General features: G+C 48.3%; 1 protein-coding gene across 2 annotated transcripts; it reads right to left on the bottom strand.

Moving 5' to 3' along the window:
• Positions 1-2,812: 2,812 nt before the first annotated feature.
• LOC116953378 (nuclear RNA export factor 1-like) lies at positions 2,813-9,099 on the bottom strand. 2 transcript variants are annotated; one of them, XM_076063383.1, is made up of 9 exons: positions 7,331-9,099; positions 6,368-6,457; positions 5,973-6,022; positions 5,651-5,754; positions 5,126-5,168; positions 4,837-4,906; positions 3,842-4,024; positions 3,167-3,227; positions 2,813-2,961 (listed from the first exon to the last, which is right to left on the bottom strand). In XM_076063383.1, the coding sequence occupies exons 1-9, from the start codon at positions 8,032-8,034 to the stop codon at positions 2,926-2,928; spliced, it is 1,341 nt and encodes a 446-aa protein (XP_075919498.1). In that variant the 5' UTR covers positions 8,035-9,099; the 3' UTR covers positions 2,813-2,925. The 2 variants fall into 2 exon arrangements, with proteins under 2 accessions (XP_075919498.1, XP_075919499.1); XM_076063384.1 differs by lacking the exon at positions 7,331-9,099 and having other exon boundaries at positions 6,368-6,607.
• Between the last annotated feature and the right edge of the window lie 74 nt (positions 9,100-9,173).

The following is a 9,173-nucleotide window of genomic DNA, read 5'->3' as shown; positions in this document are numbered from 1 at the left end:
AAAACTAAAATATAAATTACCTCAATGTTATCAATCTGCCGTCCCCTGCACCTGCGATTAGCGTTAGTTTTGTTCTTAAAAAGTTACCAAAACTGTCAGCTCACCCATCACCTAACGCTGCGCTATTACTGCGTGTGCCCGCCAGACGTGACCCATCAGTGGCTCTTCACAAATGTTTTTCAGAGGGGGGCACTTTCGCCGATAAGACATCATCAGTGTGAGTGCCGCCACACATTTGAAGCCATTGGGGGTTTGACAGCAGCACGATGATGGTGGGGGGTGTTGTCACCATTTGTGTTTTGTTGCACAGGTCGCTGGCTACCAGCTTTGCGTAAGTCGCTCACTACACGGGCCCCAAGGTTGTGTGCGTGACGGCCAGGCCATGTTCGTGACAGCTGCGCTTCGGTTCATCGTGGATGTTGTTTTGTGCGCTTACGCAGCGGCATTGCCCAGGACCCGGGAGCTATGATGATGACACGTGCCGGGATTTCTGTCGGAGCAGATCTAGTGGTGGGACGGCGTCTTTCTCCTCTCCCACACACCAAGGTGAGGAGAGAAAAGAAAAGAAATATTCGTGATCAAACAACGATTTTGTAAAAACACCTGCAACGGGGTAACACTTGCGCAGTTAAAACTACAACCACGCCGGGTGAAGTAAGGCGGTGGAAAACGTTCAGTTTGTGTTGAGTTGTGTTGTTGAGCTGTGCTTTGTGTTGCTTTCGGTAGTTGTAGTCGCGCAGTGCGTGGTGGTGGTGGTGGTTGTTGTTGTGGTTGTGGCTGTAATGGTTGTGCAGTAATGCCTCGATATGCGAACATTCGAAATGCGAAGTTTCAGTGTAACGAACTTTGCATTCATTACCGTTATTTGAATGGAAAAAGGTAAATAATAAATAAAAACTTTCATCAATAAATATTGAATTCATCGGTCTCTGGTGCAATATAAATATGAATAAAATTACGTTTCTTAACTAAGTTTATTTTTTTTATCAATGTCGGTTTTTAATTTTTATACCTTACAATATTAAATGTTTTTTTCAATATACATTGTCCTTTGTTTTAAATACGAATGGTTAGTTCTAAAATGTTTATTCGCGTAGTTTTAAATAGTAAGGTACGAAGGCTGGGAGCGCATCCTCATCCTACTGTGATACGTTATTCAATATATGAAGTTTCAATATACGAACGAATCTCCAGGAACGCATTTACTTCGTATATCGAGTTATTACTGTGGATTTTGTTGTAATTGATTTATGTATGTACAGTATGTTGAACTTCTTTCGCACCGTACGTAGCCGACCGTACTTATCGGAGGTGCGGGGGAAGACAACAAGCTATGCACAAAAAGCAGTTCTACGCAAATGCGTTTTCATTGTAGATGATGTCAAAGTGCACAGCTCCAGTGGTTTCCTAATATCGGAAAGGAAGAGCGTTCCAGACGGCCGTAGATGCACATCTGAAAGCGCGCGATGCAGTGACCGTCTTTGTTCGATGGTTTGCCAAAAGCCACCGCTGCGTGGATGTCGGAAGTTCGCGCGATGGTTGTTGAGGTAGTTGTGGTTAATGCCGTGAGGGTTGATGTCATGTTAGTTGCAATAGAGGTTGTGGTTGTTGCTGTCGTTTTAATAAATGGTCCTTGTCATGTTTGTAGCTGTGGTAGTAGTCATGGTTGTGCTTGATGTTGTTGTGATAGTAGTCATGTCAGTTGTTTTAGTTGTAGGCCTCGTAGAAGTCGTAGTGATTGCTACAAGTCGTGATTGCGTCTTCTGGTCCAACACCATGTGAGACGAGGCTCTAAAGAAAGCTGTCTCGGGTGTGGACCAATCAATTTCAAGGACAGTGCATACATTATCAGAGTTGTTTTTTGTTTGCGTTCCGACCGCAGGTATTGTGGTCAATGTAAACATGACTCCTTGTAAAAAAAGGTGTCAGTTTTGTTGCCAGATAAAAGGGTAAAAAAACAATTATCACTATACGTGGCCTCAAAGTACGCCTTTCATAGTGCAGGCGCTGTGGTGACATCACCACCACTTAGTGGTGAGCAGCGGCTGCTGTTGTTGAGGAATAACTTAATGGGGACCGGTGGGCAGGGGTGGAGCCACAGGTGGGGCGGGGGGGCGGAGCCACAGGGGGGCTGGGGGGGGGGCTGAGCCCCCCCTGAAATTTTGAGAAAGTCGGTAATCGGGATAACCGGAGATCCGGCTGCTGCAAAATGCTGGCTGCCACCTTGTGCTGCCCTGCAGGCTGCTTGAGCGGCAGCCTTTCGAACTTATCAAACTTATTAGCTACATCAGCGGCTCCGACCTATTAATAAACTCCGCGTTCAAATCCAATAATATTTGTTTTATACATTTGTGGCGCCCATTGGAAAACATGCACTAGATATCTCAGAATATTGAAGTCAGCCCCTCCAAAGTCAAAATCCTGGCTCCACCCCTGCCGGTGGCACAGTGGTTAGCGCACTCTCCTGTGAACCTGGTAAACGGAGTTCAATGTCCACTTAATACAAATAACAGTGGTGCATATTTTAACGGGTCTTGGGCCTTCACGAGGCAGACTCAGCCTTAAAATGAGGTACAGGACATTGTACTGATGTAATAAATTCTTATAAAATGGTTACAATCTGTATTATCACTTTTACCAATACCCCAATGAAGCCCTCATACTTAAGAAAAAAGGGTGTTGGAAACTGATTCTTTAAGTGAGCGCTAAGCGAGCGGTCTGTACTGAGTACACCGCTATCCGGAGAGATACACAATTTAATTCAGTCACCAAACAAGAACGCTTTAAAAAAATGTCACAACTACAGCCAAAATGTATAATATAATGAATATGTATTTACAATCCAGAAAATCACGGTTTTGATACAAAAATAAATGTTGTGCTCAGGGTCCATTTGGTGGGGCGCTGGTTCTGGATGACGCCTGATCACCGAAACGCCTCCCCCGGAATCTTCCCTGCTTCCTGACGACGGGAACGACGATTGGCGACTGTGCAGGAGCCGCAGCCAAAACCGGAGCAGCGATTGCGATGAGGGAATGAGGAGAGGCGGGAACAGAGTGGAGAGGGAGACAAGCGGCATCATTAGCGACGGTCGCCAAAACGTGAACACGCCGGTGCAGTTGCGATTACGTGTGTCGATCAGGATTGTGGGCGGCACGGTACTCACGTAGAGGTGGATGAAGTCGTCAGCCGCTTTGGAGAAATTCCAATTGTTCCGCTCCAGGCATCTGTGGAGGCGAGCGCGGACAGGAGGCAAAGAGAACGTCATTGCCTTTTTTCCACAGTCCAGCTTGCAAGTCTAGTGCCTGGGCTGTGGACCAGATTCCTATGGCCACCTGAAACGGGTGCATGCCAGCTCCCGGTGAGAATCGATTGTGCAGCCCCATTACACAGTGCCGTTTGGCTCGCTTCTCAATGGGAGCCGCATGCTTGGAATAGCGCCGTCACGGGGTCAACGCAGCAGAGACGCACCGTCAAGTCGCTCCTCACTCGAGTCGACTTTATGGCCATGTGTTTGTACAAAATTTGTCGAAACGTACCAAAAATTATCGTTTAAACTCGGGACCGGAGTAAGCCACCTCAAGCATACATTGTCTCCTTAATAATCTTTACAAAATGACTGACGCTTTCCTCTGTCTGTGGACAAAAGGGGTAGGGGGGAATGAAGGGGCATGAAGGACGTAACAGTCCGAGTCCAAAGACCCTGGTGCCCCTATAAGGGTTTGGCAGAATAAATGGCTCCTGCTGGGCTGTGTCTGATTACTCTTGCAATGAAGCATGACATCATACGTGTGTGCACGTGTGTGTGGCTGTAAGACAGTTCCCACGTGCTCTCGCCCACCTTTGCGACCACTCCGGTGTCATGTGGGATTTTTCTGCGAACGAATTGACTGTCTCCTGCTGGGACGAGGTGAGTGCAGTAAGCGGGCAGCTGCTGGACGTCGCTGATGTTGAGGCGAATGCAGGGGGCATCTCACTTGCAAGAGCTTCGCGGATGAACATCCGCTCACTCGCGACAGATGGCCTGCCGGGTGTCAACACAAGCAGGTCAATAAAAATAATAAGACATTACTTAGTTAAACAGCAAGCTAATGGAGCACCTGAAGGAAACACACATGGGCAAGGGGTCAACACTCTATCCCATACAGAAGACAAGATGGAGATTAGTCCACACTTGCTGTACTGCCTTCTGGAAAATCAAGAGTATGCAACTTCGTTAAGGAAGAAGCAAAGGAATGGGAGAGGGAGCAGAGGAAAGGAAAGCGCGTATTGTCTGTGTGCGAAAACATGGTGTGTGTTTGTGGCTGTGTGTATATGATGTGTCATGTAGCCCGTATGCCCAGCCACCGCATGCCTAAACAGCTTTTGTTCGGCTGGATAAAGGGGGCTAAACGGGCGCGGAATGGGCTAGAGAAGAGATGGAGTGATGTGGTACAAGAGGATGTGGTCCTGAGTGGACTTGCCGATGACTGGTACCCGCCGTGTTAAAATCGGCCTCTGTGGAGGAGGCTCGTTAAGAATGCTACTGGGTAGTTGGAGGCAGTCGCCCTCCAACAACAATGGGGCAGAGGAGTGACGCTCAAAACAACGAGCGGAGCGCTGGGTGGCCAAAGCACAGCAAGTTGTCATAGTAGGGGGCACAGGTGGTGCATTGACCAGCCATCTCAGTCGACCCGTAGCACCTGGGTCTGCCCCGTGACCTGCCAGCGGGCGTTCCACACTTCAAGTGGCCTCAATGTGCACATAGGCTGGCACAAGCGCCGTGGTGACATCACTGCCACTTAGTGGCGAACGGCAGTTGTTATGATGTGTTGGGTCATGGTGCAAGTGACTCACCTGCCGTCCATGGTTGGCACCAATTGCACCACCCGCCAAAACATCTTCACAGACTCTTGGCAATTCTTGACTGAGGATCGACACACACGACAAAGGTGCACGGGCGTCAAGAGAGAGCCACGCCATTAACATAAACCGCATGGCAGGATCAATTAGAATGGTGAGGTGGTGCTTATGGCATGCAGTGCAGAATGCACCTGGTGTAGTTAAATGCAATGTCAGTGATGCTGTTGATGATGCTACTGCTGATGACGAAGCTGATGGTGAATGTGACTATGCAAATACTCACTCTCTTTGAAGAAGCCATGGACGGTGAAGTTGACCTGGGTATCCTGTAAAGTGAGAGTCACAAGTAAACATGACCGCCCATCATTTTTAAGCAACCCAAGAGGTGGAGACTGCAGGGTTGGAGTCTCGGCCAGGGTTAGTGCTGTGGCTAGAGTAAGTGTGAGTCTTGACTTGTGTTAGTGTCAAGGTTTGAGAGAGAGAGATGTTGCTAGTGATTATAATGGGATCGAGTGTCAAGTCTAGGGATAATGTATATTTAAGGCCAAGAAGATGGCTTTAATCTCTCTTAAGAGTTACGTTTCACGTGATAATTCATGTTTAATCTTGGAAAGGTGGACATATTTACGTAGACATAAGGGTATCAAAGAATAAGTCAAAATAATTATAGTAAAAATTCTAAGCATAAATTGAGGGCTTGTGCACAGGAAAGGTTTGTAACTCAGGCCGCATAAGCTCAGCAATTTGTGTTTAAGCAGAGCCAGCGGCTATGTCAATGAGGGCGTTTTGGTGCAAGGCCACGGCTCACCGTGCCACGGCTGACAGTGGTGGTGAAGGAGGACATATCGTGATGCTTGTGCGTCAGCTCTTTGATGAAGTCCTCCGCCGTCAGCCGCTCGCACTTGAGCTGTGCTGTGGGATGAGGGGGCAGGAGGGCAACAAAACTGTGGTGATACGAGTGGCGACAGATATGCGCATGTTAAACTTATTTTGCACTCTACGTAGTCAACTGTTGCATTGGAGGAGCGGAGCAAGGAGAAAAAAACTGCATGGCGCACGGTGACAGAATGACATGAGCGGTGACACAGTGACGCGCGGATCTGCAAACATCACTCGTGACCAACACTCACGTGAATCTTCTGGGGTCGGCTTGTCTGAACCCTCCTCTCCCAGGCTGCTCCTGGAGGTAGAAACGAGATCCGGATTGTTAGGAAACGGAGTGGCTACACTCACATCCACAAGTGTGCTTTAATTTCTGTGTTTTCGCAAAGCATTTCTTTCTTCTCGTATCGTTGCGGATACTGATGATTTAATTCTATTGTTTTATATTTTTATTATTTTATTGTTTCCCTTCTACGTGATTTTACCGAAAGAACCAAGAATATGAATCCCTGCAGTCACGAAAGCTTTAAATCAAAATTCACTGTAACATGGTCTCTCGAGAGTGGTCTGTGGCAAATACCAATTCATCCTTTCATGTGACAGCCTTGCTGGCCAGTTTGTGAGTGTGTGTTTGTCAGCTCACTCTGAGGGGGTGTAGATGGTGATGAGGGCATCCTTTTCATACTTCTTGAGCAGACCCTCGCGGTCTGCGGTATCATAAAGACCGTAGTACCTGCCAATGCACACGCAACGCACTTTAATCACCGACTGCGTAGCCAACCATCGATTCATAATGTCAACTCAATTATTTTGTTCACGATGCAAGTATACAGTCGTGCTTGTGATGATAAAAGAGTCGCAATGAATTGTTGCATAAATAATTGGATGATGCAGTGGTGTAACAGTTATTACGCTGGACTTGCAAATCAGAGGTTGCCAGTGTAATGTTCTGTAAGCGAACGTTGAAGCAAAGGTGCAAAGTGATTGAATCCCCCCACCTCTGTCCAGCCAGCTGTCCACCACAGTTAGTTCAATTGGCAGTGTTGGGGTCAAGTGTGGGTACTCCCCACCCTTCCAAGATGTCCGGCCATTGTGGAAGACTAGGCCAAATACACGATAGAGTGTTCTCTACAGCTCTCCCTTTAGTGGAGTAGAATGCGCAAGGAATTACAGGGCTGCACTTTGATATACAATGATAAATTCATGATAGAATTAAGATAATGGGACTTATCTGTAGAAGGAAGGCAATACATCCGGAAAACGGTAATAACGAGAGACACGTGGCTTAAACAAAATATGCAGCGTAAAGAAACCATTCTAACTGATAAGAAAAGTAAGTGGGTTTGAGCAGAACACACTGGCAGAAGGAATAATGGCCATTAGTCTAGACTAAGTACTGGGTGATCCAGGAGTTGGAGCGTATAAATGAGCTTGTCTATCGATTGTAGGTAGGTTATTCCATTGCAGGGCAGTTGTATAGTGATGGCTTGGGGAAGCATTTACCTAGCAGTGCATTGAGCATTCCTGATGATGAAATATTACATAAAAGCAAAGGCTGGGATACCCTCGTGTCTGAGTGAGTGCAGGGAATTGGAAGGCTCCTTACTCCTTGAGGAAGTTCGCGATGAGGCCTTGAATGTCGGCTGAGGTGGGCGGCAGAGCGATGGGAGGCTGAGCTGTGGGTGGCAGAGGTGTGGGTGGCAGAGATGTGGGTGGCAGAGGTGTGGGTGGCAGAGGTGTGGGTGGCAGAGCGGTGGGAGGCTGAGGTGTGGTTGGCAGAGGTGTGGTTGGCAGAGGTGTGGGTGGCAGAGGTGTGGGTGGCAGAGGTGTGGGTGGCAGAGGTGTGGGTGGCAGAGGTGTGGGTGGCAGAGGTGTGGGTGGCAGAGGTGTGGGTGGCAGAGCGGTGGGAGGTTGAGGTGTGGTTGGCAGAGGTGTGGTTGGCAGAGGTGTGGGTGGCAGAGGTGTGGGTGGCAGAGGTGTGGGTGGCAGAGGTGTGGGTGGCAGAGGTGTGGGTGGCAGAGGTGTGGGTGGCAGAGCGGTGGGAGGTTGAGGTGTGGTTGGCAGAGGTGTGGGTGGCAGAGGTGTGGGTGGCAGAGGTGTGGGTGGCAGAGGTGTGGGTGGCTGAGGTGTGGTTGGCAGAGGTGTGGGTGGCAGAGCTGTGCGTGGCAGAGCCATGGGAGCCCGATCTTCGCGAGGCTGAGCCTTGCGAGGTCGAGCCGTGGCTGGGAGAGCTGTGGGTCGCTCAGCTGCGGGAAGCACAGTCGGAGGCTGAGCAGAGGGTGCCATGACTTTGGGCACCATCATGGACATGGATGCGGGTGGCTGTGGCAGATCAGCTTCTTCCTGTTGGTAACAAACAATGATGGTAATGAAGGTAATTACGATGATGTGAGTGGTGGTGATGAAGTTGATGTCAATGGTGAGTATGATGGTGTTGAGAGTAATGATAGATGTGATAACTTCTGATGTGCTAACACGTACAATCTGGTGTACCAACACATTCTGATGTATCAACACAGACACATTCTAATGTACCAACACGTAAAGAATCTGATATACCAACATACAATCTGATGTACCAACACGTACACACAGAACGAAGGTGAGAGCAGAGCAGCCGCGTGCCGGCTGTACGCATGGCCTCCTCACCTCGATCAGCCGCTGGTCGTCCTTCGTTAGGTCCGCAGCGAGCGGAGACGGTGGGCCTAGGACTGGGCGCATCAAGACGATGGCCTGCAACACGGACAAAGCGGCGACACCGATCAGCTGGCCGCGGGCACGTTGGCACCCCTCCCTTACCTCGTTAGCCCGACAGGGATGCGACGATGCTCCCATTCGCTCGCGAAAGTTGCATCAATTTATGCGTGGGCATGTCTGTGTGTATGTGTCACAATTCTAATGCATGTTGTGCAACCAGGTGTGAGAGAACTCAAGAAACCAGGATATGCTTAATTTTCCACAGTGAGCCCTGGTCACCAATCACGTGTAAAGTATTCGATTTGCATTCAGTTCTTTGCTGTTCATTTTTGTACATAGGGGGAAAGATGGCAGCAAGATGGCAGCAATTTGGCAAATGGATCAAAGAAAATGGTAAAAATGAGATGGGAATAATGGGAAGCAGTAAAAACGAAATGATTAAAATGACATGAAAAAGTAAATTGATTCTTGAAATGAATCCCGGCTTCCACCAACAATTCAATGAGTTTGATGATTTGACTATTTTTTTATGATTTCGATTGCTGTAATCTTTATAGCTGTGGGTGGTCACACATAGTATATGAGCTATTCAACCCAAAATCAAATGATTCTTACACGTGTGACTAAACGCATGCATTATGTGTGCTGAAATGCATTTAACCCATGCATAATTGCACACCTATTGGCCTAGCCCTCCAGTCCACTTCGGCTGTCTTTTCCAGCCATCCCAGGGGATTTCAATGGAACAACCA

The sequence above is a fragment of the Petromyzon marinus genome, unplaced genomic scaffold (genome assembly GCF_048934315.1).
Source record: "Petromyzon marinus isolate PM22_M1 ecotype Great Lakes invasive population unplaced genomic scaffold, UKy_Petmar_22M1.pri1.0 PM_Scaffold_108, whole genome shotgun sequence".
Taxonomy (NCBI): Eukaryota; Metazoa; Chordata; class Hyperoartia; order Petromyzontiformes; family Petromyzontidae; genus Petromyzon; species Petromyzon marinus.
The sequence above is the reverse complement of the archived record's forward strand: the minus strand, read 5'-3'. Positions and strand labels throughout refer to the sequence as shown.

Excerpts from the sequence above, each read along its gene's own strand:
- LOC116953378 (XM_076063383.1), bottom strand. The coding sequence starts at position 8,034 with ATGTCCATGATGGTGCCCAAAGTCATGGCACCCTCTGCTCAGCCTCCG. Across the intron at positions 5,755-5,972 it reads GCCGACCCCAGAAGATTCAC|CACAGCTCAAGTGCGAGCGG; the intron begins GTGAGTGTTGGT and ends CTCATCCCACAG. Across the intron at positions 2,962-3,166 it reads ACGACTTCATCCACCTCTAC|GAAGCAGGGAAGATTCCGGG; the intron begins GTGAGTACCGTG and ends TCCCGTCGTCAG.